This window comes from Meriones unguiculatus, chromosome 2 (assembly GCF_030254825.1).
Source record: "Meriones unguiculatus strain TT.TT164.6M chromosome 2, Bangor_MerUng_6.1, whole genome shotgun sequence".
Lineage (NCBI taxonomy): Eukaryota > Metazoa > Chordata > Mammalia > Rodentia > Muridae > Meriones > Meriones unguiculatus.
The window spans coordinates 131,735,139-131,762,045 of record NC_083350.1 but is presented as its reverse complement, the minus strand read 5'-3'; the positions used below and the strand labels follow the sequence as shown (position 1 = coordinate 131,762,045).

Here is a 26,907-nt window from a genome sequence, read left to right as displayed (position 1 = left end):
TGAAGTCTTAGTTCATGTGCGAAATCCTCTAAATAAACTATCAATTTTTTTCAAAATCACTCAGGAGTCATCATTATCCTTTAGCTGATTACATGCTATTAGTTAACAAATATAGAAAATAATCCCTCCATTTTAAAAAATCTTATCCCCTGCAAGAAGTAATAAAATAGCAAAAACTTTAATTTCATCTATGGGCTTTTTTAAAGTATACATCTTGGAAACAGTGTTTCTGAAAACAGTGATTCCCATGGCAGTTATATTCACTGGAGATAGTAAGAGCGAGGACAGATAGGGTGTAGTAGGGAAGACTCTTGGAGCAAAATCATTTTACTACACTCAACAGTGGGGATAAAAGCAAGTGAAATGTAAACAGGAAATTGTAAACAAACACCATCCCTCTCTTCTTGACTAAATAGTCTATACAAACCACATAGATATCAAAGGTATTATATATGTACACAGCCAACATAATATCAAAATATATTTTATTCTGGACCTCTTTCAGATCTGATTCAAATTACAGTTGTCAAAGCAATACAATGCAAAGGGAAAACTGCAACAACAACATACACACACACACACACACACACACACACACAATGTGCCTGGAAAGGGTCAAAGGGTCATTGGGGACAAATCACTGTGATGTGGAACCAAAATACATAAGTGTCATTGACATGGTCCAGGAGAGATAGACATTTATATCAGTCTTCCTTACACAATCATCATGGAAACTGAACAATAAAGTTCTTTAACATGTACAAAAAACTGTCATGGGCTAGTTTACAGTTTTACAACAGACTGAAAATTAACTGGGGAACTAAAAAAAATGGATGCAGACGTCATCACCCAGTGCTAAGGTAGGCTCACAGAATTAGACCCAAAGGATTTGCCAAACCCAAATGAAAACATATATAGCAACAATGTCAAAATCAGGAGAGAAAAATCACTTCTGTATTTAAGAATGGCAGAGATACACAATGAAGCCTGCCTATTTGTAATGAGATGAAAAAGTACAGCAGATGCAACATGCAGAATGTTTCCTCAAACTTATCCAGAAAGTCCAAAGAAAACATGAAACAGCTTGCTAGGTTTAAAAGAAAAAAAAAAAAAAAAGCCTAGTTATTCACGCTGCTTTAACACTGTCACAGAAGGGCAGAAATAAAGAATAAAACCTCAGAACTGCTATTAAGACACCAATTTCTAAATGAGTGGATTAAAAAAATGTGAGCACTCCCTTTTTTTCTCTCTCTTCTACATTTGACTACAATCACTATTAAAAAACTGATATTAAACGTGACACTTCAGAGCTATAACTGGAAGAATACTTCCCTCCCTGCTGATTTCAGAGGAAAGGAGGGAACCAAAACACACAGAAAACCACCCCCAGGGTCTCTGTAGGCTGGCTGCTAGCCCCAAATGCTGGCTTTTGCTGGTGTGCCACGATGTTGGTCCATGGAGGCAGGATTTCTGCAGAAACTGTGCAAGTATCGCTCTCAGCTCCTGAGAACCCAGCTTCTGTGGAAATGTGCAATGCGCTTACAAAAACAAAAATGGTCTTTGAAAGAGCAAGACAGCACTGAGATGGTTTTCCTATGTATCTAGTAAAACTTGTCATCTATGCTTGCAAAAGCCTGGTCATCCGTGAATCCTTTCAATAGCAAAATGCCCAGTCCTCTGCGGGCCTCTGCTCCTCATTCATATTTTACATTATTCTTTTAACAAAATCATTGTACATAAACAGATAGCTCCTTAAAAATAGTACTCTCTCATTATATCTGATTCGACAGAAAGAATCTTAAGGAAAAAAGGAGTGCTTTATAAGTGAAAAATACAAATCTTTGGCCTGTCTCTTGACATTTTTATGTCAAAAAGAAAAAAACAAAACAAAAAAAACCTTCATGTGATTCGATCTATTGATAACTTTTTGCACCATAATTTGTTTTATACCATAAAAGGAGGCACTTTCAGTATCTGTAAAAGGTGTTTAATCCTAAAACATACTCACCTAGAGGATAACTCATAAAAACAGAATTTGCTACACTCTAAGACCTATTCCAGTTACCACTCATAAAGTCCTCTGAAAGTCAGTGTGATTACCTGATCATGGAAAAAGGGAACGGGGCACATCTAAATGCCCAAGGGTCTCCCGCATGGAGAACAGATTCCTTCTTGCCTTTCAAGGGTGGCAGCTGCTCTCTCTATTCATACTCTTTAATCAATGAGTATTCATTTAAGTCTCCTTATTCTCTTTCCTTATAATTGAGCTCCTTACAGCAGCATATAAAACAATGATCTAATTGAACACTATAGAAAGACTGCTGGACTCTGTGGATCTTCAGAGTAAATTCTCAGAAAAAGACAAAAGGGAAAGAGCCCAAGACAGAACTTCACATACTAAAGAGGACCACACTCTTATGATCCTCTGACTGCTCAGGTAGAGACATGGTGTGGTGTCTGTGGAGCAGCATTGTGGCACGTCAGCAGGCTACAGTGACAGTGAGAACAGCAGCAAGGCACACAGTCCTACACTCATGAAGAACCAGCCTAAAAGATGGACACCTTCAGCCATGTCTGTGCAGGAGAGACCTGAGGCTTCAGGATAGCAAAGCTCTGCAATTATGTTCTATTAGACATCCTATCACAGTTAGTGTGCTGAAGTAAAAGAGTCAAAGAATTAGGGTGGAAACAACCACAACAAAAACAAACCAACAGACACACACCCAACAGAAAGCAAGACAATATCATAAAATGCAGCTGTCATTTTGGCAGCTGTATTGCAGAAATTTGTGACTGTCTTTGAATCAGCTGGGAAGAACGTCAATGACTGTATGCAAATGAATAAAATGTCCATATCAAAATACAAAAGCACTATCAACAATCACCTCTGACTTTCAGGTTTAGATTCAGTGCAATTGACAAATGCATCGCTGAAGGAAATGCAGCTTAGGCATACTCAAAACATTTGTGTCTATTCCTGGGAGCACATTTAAAAATTATTGCACAGATTTTTTTTATTTTTATTTTTATTTTTAAACAACAACAGGGGCCAACAGATGTGACCCTCTTTCAGTAAAAGCAGAATCTCAAGTGCCAGACACTCGGCATTTTAGATTTCCTACAGAGCCACAGGGCAGTGAGTACTGAATATCTCACTGTGATCGAACCCTAAAAACACGGGGCACAAACCATGACTGCCTCTCTGCATGTAGATTTTAAAAATATTATTACAGTATCACAGTCCCCACTAACAACAACGGGGAGATAGAACGATGTGCGGTAAAATTTAAGTGTATCACCCTCTTTACCAAAAGCCAACACCACTTAACCTCAGTGAAGCCAAGACTTGCGGCAATCAATGCTGTTCTGAAAAGAGCAAAGCAGCAAATACTGTGCATCAACGCTGCAGGGCTGGGTTAGAGCTGCTTCTTCAGACAGAACACAGGGTGGGATTCAGGAGTTAAAGGCCTCAAAATAACCAGTGACACAAATAGTGTTATAAATTTGTTAAGCAATTTCTTACTTAAAAATTTAAAGACATAAATTTGACAACTGTTTTCTTCAGAACCGACCCTTCTGGGTTCTTCTGTTAATATTGACTGGCCTGTTAAAACCTTCACAAACATAGCCTCTGGTGAACATTTGTAGGTATATTTTACTTTTAGCTAAGACAAGAAGAGATCTGATTGGATACCTAGATCTTAAAAAAAAAAAAAAAAAGCTTGATATAAACAGAGTAAAAGACACGATCTAGTAGTGAGCACTGGAAAAACAGCAGCGTAGATCTCCGCTGCCTGACAAAGCAGCCCCAGAGTCGTCGACACCCGAAGAATGCTGACCTCAGCCACACTGCTATTCTCAATCACTGCTACTTAAAAACACCTTGAAGCAAGCCTTTAAAAGCTGGTTTTCAAACTAAGGTAGCAAACACTTAGCCATGTAATGGCAGTGTTATATGCCATAATCTTGCTTCGTAAAAAGAAAAATAACATGAGAAATTTTTAATACTGGAATCTGGTTACATTACATATTTAAGCTTCTATACAGAATGATGGACACTTTGAGAAGCTAATCCTTATCCAGAAACATTTTAATCTCTTAAGAAACAAAGTAAAACAGACAAACAGTAAAATAAAAAATAAAAAATAAATTTTAAAAGCTCCAAACTATGTTGCTCCTTCTCACAATAGTGCACATTTTAACCATAATTTAGTTATGGCTACAAAATATCAGAACATTTTTTTTTTAAATGTCTCTTCTTTATGGTATTAAAAAAAACAAAAAGTTGTGCCCTTCTAGTCTTTAATTGGCAGAAATACGTCCCCAAGAAAAAACTATTTTATTTAAACCATAACATATACACACACGCACATGCGCACACACACGCATACAGAACAAAAACAAAAACCCAAAACAAAGATACATAATACCCTTTGCTGATGTGTCTTAGAGAACAACATGACAGATGTCATGCGGGTTTTCCTTTAATCCAATTCCCTCCACAATGTGCACCAATTGAATATATGCTCTGGGAGCCATAAAATGTACCAAACAGCTACCTCTTCCAACAAATACAGTAAAATATTTTTAAGATTTTTTTTGTTGTTGTTTAAAAGGTGAGGAAAAATAAAAGCAAGAAAATGATTCACTCCCTTACTTCATGCATCCGTAATCTAAACCAAAACAAACTTGGAAGCAAGAACGCACTACTGCCACAAGCTTCTGTTAAGTCCATGTTTTCTGTACATACAAACTGCGCACTACTGAAGGGGAAACAAAATATAATCCATGGTGTCTGCTGATTCAAAGGGGAGAAAAAAGGCTGTCATTAATATCCAAAACTGGTACAAGTGTGGTTTGCTCTTATAACGCATATTCCTTCTCTTCTGTTTTTCATATCCAAACTTCTAAACACTACTTAGGGGCACAGCAGGTTAGATCCCAGCACTTGGTGAGCAGAATTCACAAGCTGGGGCGCGACTGTCATCCTCGGGGTACAGCTGTGTTCGTGTATACTGCATGTATGTATCTCTTTAGATTTGGCTGTAGTGGACTGGCCATGGTTCAAGTGGGACTCTAGCAGTATGTGGGTCAGGGATAGTCTTGTGGCTATGTACACATTCATAGTCGGTCCATGGCTTCCAACTAGTAATGCTATTTCCGAAGGTCTAAGACACAAACCTGTAAGAGATGACAATGGTCAGCCAGTGTCCAAAGATTACAGTGTAATTTACAATGTTTTAAACATACAAATCCGTAAAATCAAAGTAACAAATTACTATGATGTGCAGTTAGCTCCTAGGAGCTACAGTAAATGAAAAAAAGTTATAATTTTTAGGAATTAGTCATTATAAACAGGGACCGGGAAACATACAAAGCAGACTGTTCCTAACTCTCAGATCTTTTTTTTTTTTTTAATGTTTATTTAGTTTGTGTACAGTGTTCTGCCTACATACCAGAAAGGGCACCAGATCTCATTATAGATGGCTGTGAGCCACCATATGGTTGCTGGGAATTAAACTCAGGACCTCTGGAAGAGCAGCCAGTGCACTTAACTCTGAGCCATCTCTCCAGGCCCTAACTATCAAATCTTAATAGAAGACACCAGAAGTTTCGGAGGCCATTGCAGGAACACTCTCTCCAGCTTTCCCTGCTTTAGAATGGTGGAGGTCACACTATTTTTTTCCCCCAACAACTGACTAACAACATCCTGAAGGTCTCAGTGTCAAATACCTCCACACAAAAATCAGTCTCTATTCCACAACCTCCAACACTCCTCCACAGAGAGAAGAGTTGGGGAAAGGGCCTCAAAAAAACCATTAGTGAGAGATACTTCACTACATTTAACTGCACAAATGGAGATATACATTTAAAACTATTCATTACTTGTTTATGAAGATTCTTTGGCAGAGTAACCCTAAGTTTCATTTACATACTCAAATGTAATGAACATATCTAGCACACAGCATAGGGAGTGGTGGTGGGGATGGTGTCAATACCTTAACTAAAAATTTTTATTTTGCAAAAACCATGACTGTGTTCCTAACTTAAAATTCATGAGCATACTCACTGAACCATCCGATGCACTGGCTCCAACTTTGTCTCCTGCTGCATTCCAGCAAACTTCAAAAATCCCACCTGTTCCCCTGTAACTGTGGACTAGAGCACCTGTCTAAAAATATGAGAAACAGAACCCTAAGAATAGTTATAATCGCCTAAATAGTGAGGAAAGAATATAATGTGGGATAGGGGCTCATGAACCCCTCCCTCCCCCTGAGGATCTGTAGTAGTTCACGGTGGCTGAGGGAGGGAGAAACATTTTCTTCAGTGGTGGAGCCACTGATTAGTTGCCCATGCTCCTACAAGTAACTATTTAGACTCGCTGGGTCTCCTCCAGTCCCCCAGATGACATTAGAGGAGGAGGACTACACAGAAAATGAAGAGTCAGGAGGAGTGGAACAAGGGGGTAGGGGGTGGTCAAAATGCATCATATTATGTATAAGCATATCATAATGAAGCCTATTGTTATGTATAGTTACCATATAGTAATTCTAAAAAGGGAAAGCAAGGGGAGAGAGAGGAAAGGAAAAAGAAACCCATATACGAGGCTATTATAGCAGAATTATTATACTAATTCATATAAATTCAGAATCAAGAAGTAATTTAAAAGGCAGTATACAGTTCAAGATACACTGTCATAAATAACAGAATTTGTGAATAGATTGGGTCTGAGAATGAGTAAAAAATATAAAAATATTTTTATGATGCATTAATTCTCTAGCAATCAGAGGTGAGACTTGGTTTCAAATAAAATTATAGGCAGGTTCTAAAACTCCAGAAATGTGCTATGATAACGCTTTCACACATTCTATGAGACTATTCTCATAGAATAGGATGTTTTCAGCACAAACTGCTTTTCTAGTGTTGGTGACCATTCCCCACTAGGCGTTTTAGCTTCCTTGAAACAACACCTACAAGTGAACATTCAATGCACGGTAGAAAGTGCACGTGTTACTGAGGGACATATGCACTTTGCCAACAGAAAGGAAGCATCACAAAGACGAAGTTTTAAAAGCTAAGACAGACACTGTGTTCATGCTGTTTACAGCAGGTTTCCTAGTGTAGTATGAGTGGGCTAGCAACAGTCCAAGGAAGCTAAAGGAAGAAAAGATGTACATTTTCCTCCTAAAGGCTGTTACAGAAGTTCCTTAAAAATATGTTCAGGATGTTAACAACCCCATTCTCTTAGCTGAATTCTAAATATAGCTGTTTTATTCCTTCAACAAAATAAAAAATTCTGTAGAACTAAGTTCAGACCGGAAGTGTACTCTCCTGAGATGTAGTAGCATGAAGGGAAGAGGCTGTGCAGTGGCAGTTACAAACTACAAGGTGCTTTGCTCTGACAAAGCAAGTAAGTGGCCCCTGTGCTCCATGGCAACCGGAGGATCTCTGTAAGAACAGAAAGCAACAAACCACGATCCTTACAAACTTACCCTACCACTATCCTGGCACATAAGCCTACATGGTCTACCTTTGCCTTGACTTCCTCTTCAAATCCAGCAAAACACCATATGCAAACCACAGATGTGGTGGGATTATAGATTTGACTAAAATTTTAAAATGTTTTGTACTTCCTATAAATTTTCATAGTTTCAGACTGACAAAAAAAGCTGAGTACAGTAGCTTTAAGTATCTGCAGTTACTGAGTCAAAAAAAGAGCAGCCAGCAAGTTAAAAAGTGACTGGGGCCTAAAAAGCAAATCCTGTAGACCTGTAGACCTGCAGACCTGTCACTGATGATGAATGCAGGATTAAAACAAATGGCCACCTATCTGCCCAAACCACCTATCTACCTACATTAAGAACATGTACCAATCTATCTCTACGCTCAAACAGGACAACAATGATCCAAACAAGGCCAACTAGGCAGAACTGTGTTAGTGAGGGTTAGTGGGTCAGGCTATCTGATCTGTATGCTGGAACAAGAACTATCCCCTTCTCCCGTCACACACTTAGGAGATGCACTATGATCAACACAAAGGAACAATCCCACAGGACAACAGCAGAGAATCTGCATTTAGTACCAGATGCCACAGTGAAATCACACTGAAGTTTCAAAAGGTAAATGGCCTCAAAACAGTGGACAGCATAGCAGCAAATGGCTGACCACATACCTTAAGTAAGCTACATTTCACTGAAATTATTCTGTCTTAAGATTCCAACTGGAAAATCTTCCAAATATTTAGCAACAAGTAAAAAGAATACATATTTTAAAAGATAGCATTTACATGTAAAAACCACAGGCACCCCAGAGCAATCAATTTAACACTTTACTGAAGAAATAAGACAGGTAAACAGATAGAGTGCATTCTTGGGTAATGAACTCAAGGTAACCTGTAGACTTAAAGGGTCAATCAAATCCAGAAACGTACACTTATTTTGAGAAATGCTGAAGACTAAAGTACCAAGAACTGAAGACTGGACCACCACACATACCATGGAGAGTGGTTAAGCCTGTACTGCAGATTCAGTTATGCACAAATGTATGAATGGCCCAAAAGAGAACTGGGGGCTAGAGATGCAGCTTAGTGCAGGGTGCTTGCCTGGCACCATTGGGGTGCTAGTTTAATTCTCTGAACTATAAGGCAAGGAGCAAGCCCACCATGTGAATGCTTTACAAACTTGGTACATGCGATAACAGTAAGAAGACAACGAATGACTCCAAGATAACTTCCTATCCACGTGTAAAGATGGCTTCCTTTCTAGACCTCACGCCATCCCAACCAACACCACAGGAACCACAAATAAAATCAAGCTTAAATACTGTAAACAAACAAACAAAACAAAAAAAAAACTCAACAAAAAAACCTTAGAGACCCCAAAGATATCTTGCATAAACAATATATAAAGCTATAAAAAGCAGCAATCTGAACAACCATTAAAAGAGTGATATGGTAAATTCTCCATGAAGAAAATGGAAAGGAAGACCACAGAGCAGACCACAACCAGGACAGAAGAATGCCCAGAACATGTAACAACCACCAACCAATCAACAGTGAAAAAAGAAAAGGAGAGCTGTGCTGTGTATCTATTCCAAACAATGTACAACTGAACATTACGATTAAGTAAGAGCAAATAAATATTCTATCTACCAAATCATAAAATGTTTAGCAGACTAAGAATTCAGGAAAGAGGTAAAATAAAAATCCAAAATGGTGTGGGTTCTCTTGGCAGCAGCTGGGCACAGACACTTCAACCCAAAATTTGTCCTGCCTACAAGACGTGTAAGGGATAAAGATGGGGCAGAATCAAGGAATGGCAAACCAATGACTGGCCCAACCTGAAACCCACCCTGTGGGAGAGAACTATTAATGACACTCTGCTATGCTTGCAGACAGGAGCTATCTTCTGAGAGGTGTCACCCAGCAGCTGATGGAAACAGATGTAGAGACCCACAGTTGAGCTTGGCGAGTTTTGTGGAAGAGTGGGAGCAAGTTCTGAAGGAGGTGGGAAGGACCAAGAACATCAAAAGAAGACCTACAGAGTCAACTGACCTGGGCCCATGGAAGCTCAGAGACTGAATCAATAACCAAAGAGCACGCATGGGCTGGCCCTAGACCCCTACACATATGGAACAGATGTGTAGCTTTGGCATCATGTGGGTCCCCTAACAAGTGGAGTAGGGGCGGTCTCTGACTCTTGCTTGCCTCTGGATCCCTTTCCCATAGCTGGGCTGCCTTTTCTGACCTCAGAGGCAGAGGATGGGCTTAGTCCTGCTGCGCCTTGTTGTGCCAGAGTGGGCTGGGTACCCATGGAGGTCCTCCCCTTTTCTGAGATGGGAGTTGGGGGAGGAGCTGTGAGAGTGGGACAGGGAAGAGAGGAAGGAGAGGGCTGTGGTCAGGCTGTGAAGTGATAAAGAAAAAAGAATGATGATAAGACAATATCCAGTAAGATATTAAAGTAGAATATTTTTATTTTAAACCAGGAACAGGCTTCTAATCTCAGCAATTGGAAGTGGGGGCAGCCTGTCTACAAAGTGAGACCTCTCAAAACCCCAAAGTACCAACAATCCAGTTGAAAAGAACAAGGCTTGCTCCTAATCGGGCCTCAGCTACACAGGAAGTAATTCCAAGACTGATAAAAAAGATACCATGAAATAAAAGGTTATGTACAGCAAAGCAAATGCTCAGAGTAGACAGAAAATGGGAATGAGGAAAATCTGTGCCAAACATACTTCAGACATAAAATAGAGAGAAAATACATTTTTTAAAAACCCATCAAAATTAAGCACCAAATAATTAACAAACCTAGTCAATGCACGGGTAAACTGAATAAGCAACTGGCAGAAGAGACATAAAAAAACCAATAAATGTTTTTCTAGGTTTCAACATCCTTAGCCATCAGAGAAAGGCGAACTAAAACTACTTTGAGCTTGCAACTTCTCCAGTCAGAATGGCTTTCATGAGGAGAACAGGTGTCAACATGCTGGCAGGAGTATAAATCGGTGCCACCCATACTGAAAGTCCTATGGAGGCTCCTAAAGAGCGAGTCCTATGGTGCGTCCACACATGCAGGACTCAGCTAACATGGTGCAGAGGCAAATGCACAGCCATGTCTACTGCTGTGCTAGTCAAGATGACCAAGAAATGACACCAACTTAGATGGTTTCAACAGATGGAGATAGAAAAGAAAGCATGTATTTTATGTACACAATGGAATTTTATATAACCCCCCCAAATAATAAAACCATGAAATTTTACCAGAAAATCAGTGGAAATGAAAATTATCGTTAAGCAAAATATCCCAGACTCATAAAGACAAATTTTTCCTCTCATAAGGATCCTAGACTTTAATTTTTATTTATGTAGGTAGAGTACATGTCAAGAAATGAGTAACGTACTCATTGACAGGCAGAGGGGAGCAGGAAACAGGCTCAACAAAAGCAAAACATGTACAAAGTGCCACAATAAAGTCCTTTAGTTTTACTACTACTTCTTAAAAGCAAAATTAAAATTAATTTAAAAACTGTACAGGGAAGTCAGTCTATACCACCCTTACATGTGACACTCAGAGTCTCATTGAAATGTCATCCTCCACCAAGAAGCTGGGCCTCTGCTAAGTAAAAGCCGGAAGAATGGTGCTTTGTGTAGTAAGCTAAGTAAGACTGAAAGACAAGCTAGTAAGAATAGTCACTGTGCCACAGAGGGCCTCTAAAAGACTACCCAGCAGGGTATCAAAACACATGCTGAGACTCATAGCTAAACTTTGGGCAGAGTGCTGGGAATCTTATGAAAGAAGGGGGAGATAAAAGACCTGGAGGGGGACAGGAGCTCCACAAAGTGAGCAACAGAACCAAAAAATCTGGGCATTGGGGTCTTTTCTGAGACTGATACAAGGACCATTCGTGGAGATAACCTAGAATACCGGCACAGATGTAGCCCATGGCAGCTCAGTCTCCAAGAGGGTTCCCCAATAACAGGAACAGGGACTGTCTCTGACATGAACTCAGTGGCTGGCTCTCTGATTACCTCCCCCTGGGGAGAAGAGGGGGGAGCAGCCTTACCAGTCCACAAGAAGACAATGCAGCCAGTCCTGATGAGACCTGATAGGCTAGGGTCAGATAGAAGGGGAGGAAGCCTTCCTCTATCATTGGACTGAGGAAGGGGCATTGGAGATGAGAGTGGGATGGGAGGGGATGAGAGAGGGGGCTACAGCTGAGATACGAAGTGAATAAACTGTAATTAATAAAAATAAAATAAAAATAAAAAAAAAAGAGAGAACAGTCACTGGGGAACACGAAGGCAGAGATGGCCAAAAGCTCGTCAGTAGACCTTCCTAAGCCATAGGATGCATAACTTAATGAAGAAAATAGGCAAATGTGATAGTTTACAAGTAACCCATCAAATTAACTACAGTGGAAATCTATTACAGAAAGGGAAATGACTGCCTATAATGTATGAGAGTACCTCATCCCAACAAAGTCCTGGTGAACACAGAGGGTGGTTCATGGGGCACAAAAGCTCATGTACTGATAAGCTGTAAAAGTGAAAGCAAAAGCACTATTTTGCTCTATTTTAGGAGTGGCTCTTTATCATCCCTGCAAAGGCAGCACATGTTAGGAATGGTTCACTCACACAATCCCCCCCCCCCCCATATTGGTCTTTAACCTCAACAAATGTCAAGTGCATCATAAACTTCTTCAGTTCTTCATCTACTATGCTGTTAAAGAATTTTAAAAGGCAAGAGATCTATTTCTAAACTGATTTGCACGTAAAAATGCAACTTTCAGTCAGTGTTGGTTTAGCTATAAAGTGCCTCAAAAGCAGTGTTAGGATTTTTTAAGACTAAGCAGTAAGCTGATGCCACATCAAAAATAACCAAAATACAGGCAAAGAGGTGTGGTGTAGTGTACGTGTAGTTGAGTGTTTAAATTACTGGGACATACCTGTGTGTTCCAGATGTGCACACACTTGTCGAAAGAACCACTTGCCAGATACCTGCCATCAGGACTGAAAGCCACACTGTACACAGGCTCTTGGTGTTTTGTCAAAGTATGGATGCAAATCCCTCGATCTACATCCCATAACCTAACTGTAGAATCAAAGGATGCACTGAAAATAGAAGGGAAAATAATTTTGTAAGTTAATCACATACTCTCTTGGCTTCACCCCAGCCAACCCTAAAGGGTTAGCAGATCACACTGCTAAAACCCAAGGGAAACAAGAAAAAGACTGAAGGCCCTAGGCCCTGTCCAGTCACTTTATGCTTAGCAGTCCATGGTTCTGAACCTCAAACTGAATGTAACTTGGAATTAATCTCTTAAAAAAAAAAAGACGCTGATGGAACTTTATTATCCTATGCCACACTGATCTGATCATGTTGTTGACTGAAACAGGGTCTCACCATAGAGCCCAGGTTGACTTTAGGCTTACTATATTCAGCACAAAGGCCTAAGTGCTGGGTTACAAGCATGTATCAATAAGCAAAGCCTTAACCATTGGATTTTATTCAATAGACACAAAATGCCACTAAGCCCTGAAATACTAATATTAAAAATCACATGTTTTAAAGGTTTCCATTGAATTATATTCCCCAAGATATGCTCCCTGTTTTCTGCCATATTTTCCCAAAGTTTTTTTTTTTTTTTCAAGAGAGACTCAATAGGAAAAGTGAAACAGACCCATCACCTTGCTAGCATAAGGTTGGCATTTGGATTATTTGTCCCTGGTCCTGTTGGACTCCATTTAATAGTATAAATTTCTTTATTATGTGCTTGCAAATCATGAACACAGTTATCTTGCTTCATACTCCAGATCTAAACCAAAAGAAAAAAAAAAAACATGGTAATTTTCATACAATTAAAAAGGCACTATCTTTCCAGTACAAAATGAGTCATATAACCAGACATCAAGAGAATTGACTACTACAAAGAAATTTAAAGCAATTGAATATATTTAGCATTACTCCATAAAAATGTTTTAAATTCTTCACAAAAATTCCCTACTGCAAAACTTGAAGGCTGAATCAACTGCAGTTTTGAACAGTCTTAAGCTGCTCAAGGTCCAACATTCATGAAGTCCTTGAACTACAGCTGTGGTTAACGCGGTGGCAGAGCACTTGTGCTAGTGGTCTAGCACTGTGTGGGGTCCTGGGTTCCCCAGAACCGGATACACACACCAAAACCAACTGGAGTTCACACTCCTGAAACGCAGTAGAGAGACACAGGACTGCGAGATGAAGCTCACCACACTTTTCTTTTTAAATAATTTGTTTCTTTGTATTTTAGGTGTACTGGTGTTTTGCCTGCATGTGTCTGTGTGAGGGTGTCAAATACTCTGGAACTGGAGTCACAGACAGTTGTGAGCTGCCATGTGGGTGTTGGGAATTGATCCTGGGTCCTTGGAAGAGCATCCAATGTTCTTAACCCCTGAGCCAGCTCACCATTCTTTTCTACATTTTTTGAGGGTAGGGGGTCTTTTCAAGCTTTTGGTACTGGCAAGTGTGACACATCACCCCTTGCAATCCTCTTCACATTTTCTATCTACTTTGGTCACCTTCTTGATCTAGGGAAATCTGTTTCTCAAGATTTATCATCCTAACGTTCACTATATACCACTCAACTTTATTTGTGCTTTGAAACCCTTTAACCGTAAATTTTCTGTTGGGTAACAACAAACAAACAAACAAACAAACAACAACTCCAATCTAGAGCATAAGTTATTTAGTTCCAGGCTATTCAGCTTGCAGCTTAATTCACAGTACAAGCTCCTCTGGCTATCGACATCATTCTTTCACAGTATAAGTTTTAATGCATGTGCACGAGAGGAAAACCAAAACCCAAAGACAAGTAAAGCTAGTATGGTGGTATAGTCCTATACCCAGTGCTTGAGAGGATGTGAAGAATTTCCAATTCAAGGCCAGCCTGGGTTACATAGTGAGATTCTGGCTCCATTAAAAAAAAAAAAAAAAAAGACTTAGATGCAGCTCAGAGTTGTAATGCTTCTTTAGCACACCCAAGTCCTCTATTTGAACCTGGAGGTGAAGGGAGGAAAGGAACACTTAGCCTTTTCATAGGAAAAGAAGTGCTTTACCCTGCAGGACAATCCTATTTGTAAGGGTTTCAGGACAGTTACTGGTACTGCAAGGCTAAGAATAAAATGTTTTCAGTGGAGCATGTATAGCATGAAGAAGCATAAGATTTAGTAATTGAGGAGATTAGCACTAGGCTGGTCTTTACCGCAAAAGTATGTTTTCACTACCTGTGGTATGAACGGTATTAAGTTTTACTTCTGGTCACATACACTGTGTTGGTGACCAGTTAATTCCCTGTCTCAACTTGATTTGAGTCATGAAGAACATAGATATTGGGTTAAGCATTATTTCCCCATGTCTCTCAAAAGAACGAAGCAGACTGCACTCTCAATATAAATGCACAGCAGTCACGTAGGTAGCAACCTCTGGCTTCTCTGGCTTCACTACTGAGCTGAAATATGGGGCTTCAGCCTTTGGTATGGGCCTTACCTGAAGTACGGCCCTCCTGTTCCAGATTCCCAGGCCTTAGATTTCAACTTTGTAATCACATGGCCGGCTGTGGGGTTTGCATGAGAATGGTCCCAGTTGATGGTACTATTTTGGAAGGATTAGGAAGTGTGGCCTTGTTGAATGATGTGTATCATTGGGGGGTGGGCTTTTTGACTTCAAAAACCCATACCATTCCCATTTAGCACTCACTCTCACACATCTCCCCCACACACACACTTATGGTTGTTGATGTAAGCAAGCGCCATGCCTGCTGCCAATGTTCTCTGCCATAATGATCATGGACTTACTGTCTGAACTGTTAAGCCCAATAAAGTCTTCTCTAAGTTGCCTTTATAATGGTATTTTAGCATAACAAAGGAAAAGACACTGGTTTTCCTGGGCATCCAGTTTGAAGATAAGTGAGAATAGGAATTCACAGCCTCCATGATTGTGTGTACAGATTTTTGTAAGTCTCTTATAATCTATGTCCCTATTACTTCCTCACAAGTGAGAACTGTGATAAGCACAGCAGCACAATTCACCTGTACAACACAGAATTTACTATATTCAAGTATGCAGCATTTCAAAGGAAAAATAGATGAACCATTAAAAAGCTAGACAAGTCCTCATTTCGGTTAACATATCAAAAGAACATTTTTAAGTAGCCAGGTGTAGCAATACAACCTTTAACACCAGCATGTAAGAGGCAGGTGGGTCTCTGTGAGTTCCAGGCCAGTCTGGTTGACACAGTTGAGTTCTAAGACAGTAGAGCTACACAGTGAGACAATGACTCAAATAAATAAATAAATAAACAAACAAACAAACAAGTGAATAAATAAATAGATAAATAAATAAATAAGTAAGTGAGTGAGTGAGTAAGTAAGTAAGTAGGTAAAATGTCCATGGGACACCTTCACCCTAAAGCACCCATAACTGAATTACCTTCAAGGTCATGTCATCTGAACAGGAGGCTAGGAGATTGCCAGTTGGGTCCCATTTGATAGCATTTACTTCATTCTAAAAACAACAGTAAATATTTATATTTTCATTTTATAGAACAGGCTATTTGATATTGAATATGCATACTTAAAAATTATTTTGAAATATTACTTGCTCAAAACAGCCATTTTTAGGAGGAAAAAAGCCTTCTTACCGTGTGTCCCTGGAATGTTTTGATAGGTCTGTCTTGTCCTAATTTGCAGACATGAATGCACATGTCTGTGCTACACGATGCAAAGGTGTTGTTGCTCTGCCAGTCAACGTCCAGTGCCGGGGCTGGAAAGGAACACAGGCTGGATTTGCATTGTGTATGTGTCACCTAGGAGCTTTAGCTCTGAACTGTGGCTCAACATTAAGTATCCTAGGCAGTACTTATAATTTTTACTTTTCACCTTTTCACGTGTGCATTTATTTATGCACTGGTATTTTACCTGCATGTATGCCTACGTAAACTGTCCTGTGGGTGCTGGGAATTAAAACTGTGTGCTCTGAAAGAGCAGCTGGTGCTCTTATCTACTGAGCCATCTCTCCAGCCCATATTTCACACTTCTTAAGATATCAATAAATAAATATCTGGGTGTCAAAAATGCCAATAACTTTCAGCTGTGTGATCACTGTGCAGGACAACTCAGGCTGAAGTAGAACAGTAGGTCTTGGCTTCTCTTTTGTATAACCATAAAAAACCTGGTCAACTTTTTATTTCTATTTACCTGTGCATGTGTAATCAACAGGAAGCTTTGGTTCTACCACTGCTATTGTTTTACGAGAAACAAATTACTGAACCTACTAGCATGGTGACACTTCATTCTGAGCCTGGGGTCAACACCCCACCTCTAAACTTCACTTAGTACTTGGAGATGCTACCAAGACCAAGCAAAGAGCTGCATGTTGAAAGAATGCTACAAAATACAAGTCAGATAAATGTGGAGTGGGAGCCATTCCTATTGGCAACTACACTGCATATAATCAACAAATACATTTTCTTCTAAATAATTCTTATAAAATTTAGTTTTAAGACAAATCAAATGACTGGGAACGGTGGGACATGCCTGTAATCCCAGCGGAGGCAGGTGGATCTCTGTGAGTTTAAGGCTAGCCTGGTCTACAGAGCTAGTTCCAGGACAGACAAGGATACACAGAGAAACCTGTCTCGAAAAACAAAACCATAAAAAAAGAAAAATCAAATGATTCTTAAATTGTTAAACTTAAAATCTCAAAAAAAGTCCAAAAGCAGGCTAAAATTTACTATGTAGCCTGATTTTAGCTCAAAGAGCGTACTTTTCTTTCCTTGTAAAAAGCTGCAATGGCTCTGTAATTAGTCTCACAGACCAAGGCAAGGGCAGCAAGTGACTGGGTTAACTGTGGACACACTCAACTGTCTTCACATTCCATCAGCTGTGTGAAGGGATTTCCACAGGGGAAATAATAGGACATTTAGACTTAGCCTCAGCATGAATCCTATGGTCCACAAAACGAGAAAAAGCTACTTTCTGAACTTTGATATGTTTGTCAACCCCACTTAGAGACAAAAAGAAACAGAAAAGTGAAGGATGTTTCCCAATTTGCTTTCCTTGGACATTTCCTAAACCTATCTCACATTGGGCTCGGTATGACTTCCAGGTGGATGGAGCCTTTATCAGCCAGCAAATGTGGCTACCTTGGTCAACAGCGTGTGACCGCTGGCAAATATTTGGTGTATCCTCTATGTAGCCAGCAGTCCCAGCTCTCTTCAAGGTGACCATGAGGCTATCTCTCACAACTTGCCCTTTCCAGGCCTTTGTGCTTCCCAGTCCTGAGCATCCTTCACTGAGGTGAAGAGGGGATCAGAAGCCCAAGGCCAGCAGGAGGAGACAGTGTTCCTGCCGCTGGCTCAGCCTAGGTTTCTCAATGGTCCCTGTTGTTACTAGGCAGCCTCTTCCCAGTGGTTCAGGCTCCAACTGCAGTGGCAGCACCTTCCATCTCTCTAGTCTCTTCTTTTCTTGCAGTTGTTCTTCTCTGGGTGACCTCACCGCCCCTAATGTTCCCTTTTCCCAGAACTGCTTACAATGACATCCTTCCGTTGAAGTACCTTTCTTGGATTTCCAAGTATATATACATCAACTGTCTTCCTGACAAAATCTTGATTTAGTGAACATTGCAATTATTAACATGAAATATCATTCTTTAAAATGCTAAATTAATTTTTAATAAAAAATAATTCTAATATTAAGAAGTAAAAAATAAGGGAGGAGGAGGTTGGAATTTTAATATTTTAAAAAAATAGATAATTATGTATATAAATAAAAGTATGAAGAAAGCCAAATATCTGACAGGTCCTCTGAAAGCCTAAGTGGTCTGCAAATGTGAGAGGAGGCTGCCAAAGAGCAAGCTGCACTAACACAGCCATAGCTTCGGTTCATGGAAAAAAGAAAGCTATATAACTACGACATTCAGCTAGGAATGTTGAACGAGGTGTTGTGATGAGAGCACCTGCAGTGTGCCTGTCTCTAAAACCCCATAGACCCTGGCAATCCAGGCAAACGCCAGGAAATAGTCATTCCTGAGGCAGGTCCATGAAGTGTAAGTTCTTTAGGACTGCAGACTACAGACCTAACACAAAATGTGCCCGATATGTGAAAGGTCTGATAAGGCCATATATTACATGTTTAGAGAAAGCTAAGAAAAGTTATTTTTCCCAGTATGATAAAAAAATTTTAAAACTTTTAGAACTAAAATAAAAAATTCTATTCTGATTTATTTTCATCAATATACACAGATTCAATAATTTTTGCAAAGAATAAACCTATGAAGAAAAGGGCATTTCTCATAGTATTTTTCTTAAATTTTTTTCTTTGATAATTCACTGGCATCGTTAATGGCCTTACTGAGAAGTAATTCACCCATTTTGAAAGTGTCTCGGTCAATGGCGTGCAGAGTTTTTCATTATTTTAAAGCTTCATGGCCAAATACACTGTGGTGGTTGAATAGGAAGGTCCCCGTAGGTTCAAATATTCCTAGCTTGGTGGCTAGGAAATGGAACTCTTTGAAAGGATTAGAAGCTATGTCTTGATGGAAAAAGTGTCTCACTGGGAAAGGGCTCTGTGGAGTGTCAAAAGGAAATAGCAGTCCATTTTCTCTCTTGGCCTGTGGATCAGGGTGTAGCGCTAGGCTTCTTCTCCAGCACTAAGCTTGCCTGCTAGAATACTTTCTATCGTGACACCTGACCAAACCTCCGAAACTGCAAGCAAGGCCCAATTAAATGCTTTATTTTTTTTTTAATTTCCTTGTCATTGTCTCTTTGCAGCAATAGACCAGTGACTATGACATACATACAACAAATTTTAACTAATTCTAAATATACAAATTTGTTTACTTATATTCATTTTTATGCAACTATCTCCTTATTTCTACAACTTCTTGACTACTATGGTCACTAAGTACTAACTCATCCAGACACCTGACCACAGCTCCAAATAACCTCTAATTTGCCTTTCAGAAACAGCTGGGGTGGAGAGATGGCTCAGTGGGAATGAGTGCAAGCTACAAAATCATGAGGACCTGAGTTTTGCTCACACAACCCATATCATAAGCCATACAGAATAAGCCAGTTGTGGCCATGCCTATATTGAATCTGTGCCTCCATCACTTCCTGGAGGGCAGATCCAGAAAAACTGCTGGAACTTGCAAGCCACCACTGAACTCCAAGTTCAGGACGAGACCCTTTGGACAGTAAGTGTTAAGAGGTAACAACACCTGACAGCTTCCCCTGACCTCTGCAGAAGCATGCAAGCTCACGCGTGTGTGCGCATGTGCGCACACACACACACACACACACACACACACACACTCATAGACAGAGAGGAAGAGGAGAAAGGCTGAAGAGGAGGAGCAGAAAGAAACTGGGTATTTTCCAAAAGTTGAGAGATTTCAGTATCTCTCTCTCAACAATGGATGGTCTAACAGGCTGAAAAGCAGTAACGGGTAAAAACAAAAAAACCCACTAAAGTGAACATTAATGTTAGGTTAACCCAATTAAATAATGTTTCTAAGAGCAGTGAAGCCAAATTAGCAACTAGTATTTGAGAGACCTCTAGAAAAGCACCAAATACTTAGAAATCAAGCCACATAACATAAATAATTTACAGATTCAAAGAAATAAAAATGTAGTCAGAAAGTTATTTTGAGGGAAATGGAATACACACATATGTAAAGTCGCATGGAGCAGGCCTAGAATTTCAGCGTTCAAGTAGCCTGTGCTACACAGTGACCATCTGTCTCAAAAATAAATACCAAAACAATTATGGAACATAATATTAACGATGGAATTAATCAACATAAGAACATCAAACTGGGAGTGGAACACATGTCTGTAACCTAAGAGCACCCTGAATTTGAGATCAGTGAAGACAGCACGCTGAGTGCCTGTTTTGAAAACAAAACATAATAAAAAGCAAAGAAACCACAGATGAAGGGAAAATGTTTGCTATACACCTAGTATGACCTGTTACAGGTCATTCCTATTACAGGAAATGTAATTAACAAAAGCGGATGAGGGGAGATGGCTCAGTAGATGACTTCTCTATTATGCCAGAAGCATGCCAATAAGTTTGGAAGCCCAGAACCTACACAAGAAGTCAGACTTGATAGTGTGTACCTGCAATCCCAGCACTGGGGAGGTGGAGACAGGAATGTCCCTGAAGCTTGTTGGTTAGCCAGTGAAGTCAATAAATGAGACCTTGCCTTGAAACATAACGCAGTAAAATGACAGGGGAAGCCCCTTGACCACCTTGGACCTCCATATACACTTACCTCCCCCCACATTTTAGTTTTTTAGAAAAATGATCAAATTAGAACCATACTAGGATGCCATCATAAAACAATCAAATTGGCTACAATTATTGTATGGTCATACACTAAGGTCTCTGGTGAGAATACACTGCTTTAGAAAGCAATTTCAGTTTCTTAGTAAAACAGTCATTTTACTGCAAACTAAGAAATGAAAATGCATGCTCATTTAAAGACTTTTGAATGTTTATAGTTGTTTTATCTGTTAACAAGCCCAAACAGAAAACACTAATTTACTTCAACAGTAGGCAAACACACTGTACAGGCCACCAAAAGAGACCTTGCCAGCAACACGAAGTACTGAATAAATGTTTGTTATAACACAGAAGAAAAATTATGCAGTGAAAGAGGCCCTAGTCATCCAAATAAAATACACCTGTGATTCTGTGTGTACAACATAAACTAATCTTTGGTGACAAAGACTATTGTGAGTGCCTGAAGAATGACATCACAGAGGGGCAGGAGCAAAGCCTGTGGTAACAGGTGTAGCTGTATCTTCAGTGTGTTGATAGTTTCAATGATGTATATATGTTATAATTTCAAGATAAATATATCTACTCCATTATATGCCAACTATTTCTCAGCAGAACTTTGTTAAATTACAAATTTCTTTTCAAAAGTTTCTATTTCCTCCCACCCTTGCTCTTCACTCCCTAATTCATTTTCTCTCAGGTTCTTTGTTCCCTTGTCTTTTGGTTCCTATCTAAAAGGTACCACATCCCTTAGCCCAGCATCTCCTAACACACACATGTACTTGCACACATGGGACAGGACAAATGGACAAGGCTTGTTCTATCCCTCTGCAAGCTCTGGTCAGAAGTCTAAGAAACACCTCAACTGGTGTCATTTTTACACTATGACAAAGCATGCACACATACCACCCCTACAAACTCCTTTAACATTAAATCACTCCAGAAGTATGAGCAAACCTGTGACAGCCAGAGAGCAAGAAAAATTCTACCTGGGAAAGGACTAGAAGCCAAGGTGAAAGAGAAGCAGAACAGGTAAACAGGGAGTGGTAAGCTCTAGTAAACCGTCTGGTGCTTAACACAATGCCTGCAAACCACTACTCAGAAGCTACTGAAAAACATTTTGCTCCTAGCTGGTTTGTTTGGTTGCAGCTGTACTTCTGCATCTTTGTCTGTGGCGGTTCATTATTAAGACATGAGGAGGACGACCACAGTCTCCCGCTCAGCTCCCAGTGCAGAACCTTAGAACACAATTCTTAAAAGGAGCAGCTATTATCCAGCAACACTAAAACTAGTACCCTGATAGTTTTACTGCAACCAAGAACCTCACTGAGGAGCCAGCCGCAGTCCCAGTCGTCCAGAGCTGAGGAAGGAGAGAGGAAATGTTGTGAGTCTGAGGCCAGCCTGGGACACAGAGCAGGACATTGTTCCTCCCTGACTTCTCAAACAGCAGAGCTAGTCACTGAGAACAGATGCAGTGTTTCCAGGCTGAAGGCAACGAGGGCACTGAACTACATGCTCAGAGCATGGCTGTATAAGGAGAAAACCCACAACACACCGAGGATGCCTATCTTTTACGTCACAGACAAAGGAGGGACAACCTAGACACACCAACCTAAAATGCAAAAGATGGTGATATGTAAACCTGTAACGGTTTAATTTATCCCCACAAATGTCATTTTTCTTATCCTTGCAATAAATATATAACTATCAGGAACCCTCATTCACATACAGTGAAAACAGTGAAGTGATCTGAGAGCTGAGCAAGTGAAGAAAGGCCATGTACCACCAGACCATCTGCAGTTCTGCAGCACCACCCCTAACTATAGAACCTGGGTGCCTCTTTTATGGTATACTTCACGGAAAACCTGCTGGACCTCAGAGAAGGAGCCAGCCGAAGGCTATGTAACATTTCCTGAGAGAATTGGTAACAAGAATGTTGTGACACTCAAGGTCCTGAATGAATTCCATGATACAATACTCCAATGAGAGAAACACAGGAGTGAGTCAGCTGCCTTGTGTGCCGCCAAGATTTACCTGAATGGAAAGGAAACTGCTGCTTGGCTTCACCAGTGTGTGCATCCCAGATGATGGTGGTCTGAGAGTAAAAGGAGAACAAAAATTAATTCTGAAGTTAAGGAGTGTGTGAATGCAATAATGGATACTTAACTGTATGAAGGCAGAATGAAACTCTAGAATAAACTTCATCTTCAATGTTTTTATCCCTCATAGCACAAGGCCACCTACACTCAGCTTAGAGGAAACGATCATGATATAGTTTAATTTTTCTGTGAGAACTTCTCACCAACTTACTAACAATAACAATATTTGTCACCAAAGTGTCTGGCATTGTATTACACTGCTTAGTGGATATCATTGCAATGGTGCATTCAATGAGTTTCTACAGATCAGAAGCTATGAGGCAGTAAATTCTTGTTACTGTGAAATCATCTAATTTGAAATACTGAAAGATTTCAATTATTTTTTGAAGCCCAAATCAACAAACAATCAATCAAAAGCTGTTTACACTTTTGATGCCACTTAAAGCAGGTCATGAAACTGCCCATGAAAGTGACAGATACTGGTTCTTATTCTCCCTTTCCTTTCCCAGATTCCTTCAACTCTCTTTTAAAGTTGCTCCCTAAAAATATGAGAGTAAGCCAGAGTTATGTTCCCCTTCCTTACACACCACTGACCTGACTAACAGCCTGCTCTTTGCTGGATGGAAATAGTCCTAAACCCTTGATTTTTAAGGGAGGTGTAGTGGGAATTGAAAAAGGAGCCAGTTTCAACCAGTCTCTATTCACAGCCTGGAGCTAGGAAGGTATTGTGTTTCTAATAAGCACAGGAGGGCATGGAGGGCCCATGGAGTCACTCCACATCACAGTCAGCACTGAGATAAACTGGAAAAGCACAAGAGTGCCTAATGAGGATGTTTCCTTAGGTTCAAATCCCAGCAAAACCAGGAGTGGTCATATCAGCAAATGATATGACCAAATGATATGGTATGAGCAGAGTCAGGAAAACAGGCAGACAATATAAGAAATTATTTCTTTTATTGCCACAAATTCATATTTGTATGAACTGAAGTCTGTTTAAGTGATTATCAGAAAAAAACAAGATTACTTTCAAATATATTCCTTATAGAGCTTAGCTGAGTGTTCACTTACCTTATCCACACCAGCACTTAGGATGAAATTTCCTTTCTTATTCCATTTCAATGCAAATATAGGGCCTTTATGCTGCCCCAAGGTGCTGGCAAGATTACCTAAAGTTAAAAAAAAACAAAAACAAAAACAAACTTTTAGATTACTTCAAACTCTATAATTTAGAACATCAATAAAGTTAGAAAAAAAAAAAAATATGTACCATCTTTAGTCCATATTCTGGCAAATCCATCATATGACCCAGTTGCTAGAAGTGTACCTTCACTCTGTCAAAGAAATACATTTTGTTCATTACACAACCTCAAAAGGCCACGTAATTACTGCAAACATGCTTCTTGTTCAAGTGCCTGACACAAAAGACCCTCATCTATGTGTGAGTGCTAACAAAGGCCAGCACAACGCCCTCCCCTCACAGGGTTCATCCTAAAGACTCATCCTAAATTTGAGCACTGGCAGTAAGCACTGTGTAGCAGGACTGACAGTATCCATCTGTCAAAAGGACGTTTTCACAGATGCCCATAAGTAAGTATGAGGGTAGGTAGAAGACCAGGGAAAAATCAAAATAATACCATGCTTTTATAAAAAGTAAAAAGTAACATCTTCCAAAATATTTTTTAATTCTGATTAGGACTTTGGGCACATGGAGCCAGGCTGAAGCTAAAATCGGGATCTAATTTCCAGATTGTCTGTAAAGTCCTCAAATGTCTTCACTCACAGAGCACTTAAGCAAGAGAAGAGCACTCACATTCCAATCTAGAGAGGTGACATCCTTGTTACTGGGCACATCCTGCCCTCCTTCCCGTATGCAATGTCTCAGCACCAGCTGTGTGGGGCCACTCGTGCTATTCTCACTAAGGTTCCATATTCTTGCTGTGGAGTCTCCAGACCTTCAAAGTCCAAAAATTAGCTTAAGTTGTCATGACATTTGCAAGCATTCCAGAATCCAAGCCATACATTTAGCATTTGAATAAAAAGTAGACTACCAGGCATAAACATTTCTAATATTTTTCTTATTCTACATTTTAGAGCTTCTACAAACAATTCTAAAATTACTTCACAAAGAAATTCTTATTTACTAAGGCAAAATCACTATAAGCAATCAACAAGAGTACCTGGAAAGTAAATATATATAAAATATGTAGCAGTTCATTCTTAAATACCACTGTGGAGCTGAGCATGGTGAAGCAGGTAAAAAAGTTAAAAGTAAGGTTCAAGGTTAAAAAGTAAATCCTGTCTAAAACCAAACAAAATAACCAACATCTAGAAGCCCCTTTGAAAAACCTACCCTGATGCCAGGAGATCACTGACAGGGTTCCAAGCACAGATGAAAACCTCAGATTCATGGCCCCGTAGCACAACTGCTTTATTAGGAGGGATTTCAACATCCCCATCTACTTCCATCATGTCAGTGTGATTATCTGCATCACAGGAAGGAACAGTGTTTGTCATAAGGTAAGCACATTTCTAGCAAGGATGACTTTACTAGATTTAAGTGTGTGAGTGTTTATGTACACAGAATGTGTATATGGAAGTGGTAAGACAGAAAAACAAAGGTTATACCTCAGCATGGCTGAATTAAACAGTCTGCAACAATACTATTCTGAGTTTCTGCCAGTAGGGGTTGCTGATATCATTCATATAACATGAGCCGTCTTTATTCCTCAATGTCAGAGCCTTACTATACATTTGCAACAGAGAATATTACAAATTTCACTTGGAAATCAAATGCAGATGTAAAACTCATTCCAGAGTAGAAGGGGGGTTCATATGCAGTGAATTTAGCTTTTTGGAACCTTGGGTATACCATTTGAACTATGTGATGCCAAGTCGGAGGTAGAGGCAAACACTGTACCCAGCTCTAATGGGGCAGTCTAGTAAAGCAAAAGTATTTTCTAAGAGTCTCTAAACATTCTTAGCTCACTTGCGATGGTATGTGCTCCATTCTCCTCCCCATTTGCTGTATTCTCTCCATTTTTCGCAGATCCCTGCTGATTAGTGGCCGCGGCTGCGGCAGCGGCCGCGGCTGCATGCTGCTGTGCGAGCTTGTCTCTGTAGGCTTGTTGTCTTGTTTGGACTACATCAGGCATAACAGCATCTATCAGGGACAGAGACTCTATGGGTCGGCCATCAAATAAGGTGCCATCCTGGGGTTGGAAAACCGGGAAAGAAAAATGAGATGTAGCCTTGAGGGCAACATGCATTCTACTGACAAAATGAAGAGCTTCCTTTTGAGGAAAACCTAGTAAATTTCTGAACTTGAGCAGGTAGGATGGGGGAGAAGAAGAATGACACTGCAAGAGGCAGATGTAAATAGCATCTACTCTTCACTTAGGTCCTTCTACACTTGCACAAAGACGAATGTAATAGAAGAGGCAGATGTAAACAGCATCTACTCTTCACTTAGGTCCTGCTAAACTCTGCACAAAGACAAATGTAATATTAAGAGGCCACTCAGAAAGCTTAAACAGATGATAAAATGCAAATATAAAATTCAGGTAATAAAGCCTTTTTAAAAACATCGACCAATATGAATAGATCATACAACAAGGAGGCAGTGCCTTCATCAGTACTCTGCATTCAGGCCTTGGAATACATAAATGCACCTGTATACAACTGGAACAGATCTTTTCCTTGCTGGCTTTCTCTAAACATTACAGGGTAACTCTAACATTACCGGATAATCATATCATAAGAGATCTAGATGTGCATGATATATAAACTTGCCATTTGGTCTAAGTGAAGAGTAGCTGCAGATAGTGCCATCTGGTGATGTGGGATCTATTCTTAAGGATACCAACAGGGCCTGGACTGCTTTAAACAGCTGAAATCTTTTCACTTACTTTTGCAGAGAAAGTCAGAAACAGAGACTAGGGATTGAGGGGGGGAAGTGTGGTCTGCTGTCAAGAGAAAATAAAGGGAAGCCCTCAC

General features: G+C 39.9%; 1 protein-coding gene across 6 annotated transcripts in view; it reads right to left on the bottom strand.

Moving 5' to 3' along the window:
* Positions 1 to 468: 468 nt before the first annotated feature.
* The window catches only part of Tbl1xr1 (TBL1X/Y related 1), a 146,380-nt gene continuing 119,941 nt past the window's right edge, over positions 469 to 26,907 (bottom strand). For 5 of the 6 annotated variants that reach the window (XM_060378128.1, XM_021636558.2, XM_021636559.2 and 2 more), the window contains 12 exons: positions 25,901 to 26,123; positions 25,265 to 25,397; positions 24,725 to 24,866; positions 24,182 to 24,245; positions 23,983 to 24,080; positions 22,850 to 22,910; positions 16,174 to 16,295; positions 15,963 to 16,037; positions 13,187 to 13,314; positions 12,445 to 12,610; positions 6,071 to 6,172; positions 469 to 5,181 (listed from right to left, as the gene is read on the bottom strand). In XM_060378128.1, the coding sequence (XP_060234111.1) occupies positions 5,155 to 5,181; positions 6,071 to 6,172; positions 12,445 to 12,610; positions 13,187 to 13,314; positions 15,963 to 16,037; positions 16,174 to 16,295; positions 22,850 to 22,910; positions 23,983 to 24,080; positions 24,182 to 24,245; positions 24,725 to 24,866; positions 25,265 to 25,397; positions 25,901 to 26,123 (1,341 nt within the window). In that variant the 3' untranslated portion in view covers positions 469 to 5,154. Of the gene's footprint in view, positions 5,182 to 6,070; positions 6,173 to 12,444; positions 12,611 to 13,182; positions 13,315 to 15,962; positions 16,038 to 16,173; positions 16,296 to 22,849; positions 22,911 to 23,982; positions 24,081 to 24,181; positions 24,246 to 24,724; positions 24,867 to 25,264; positions 25,398 to 25,900; positions 26,124 to 26,907 lie in introns of those variants that run through there. The other variant, XM_060378130.1, reaches the window with a different exon arrangement.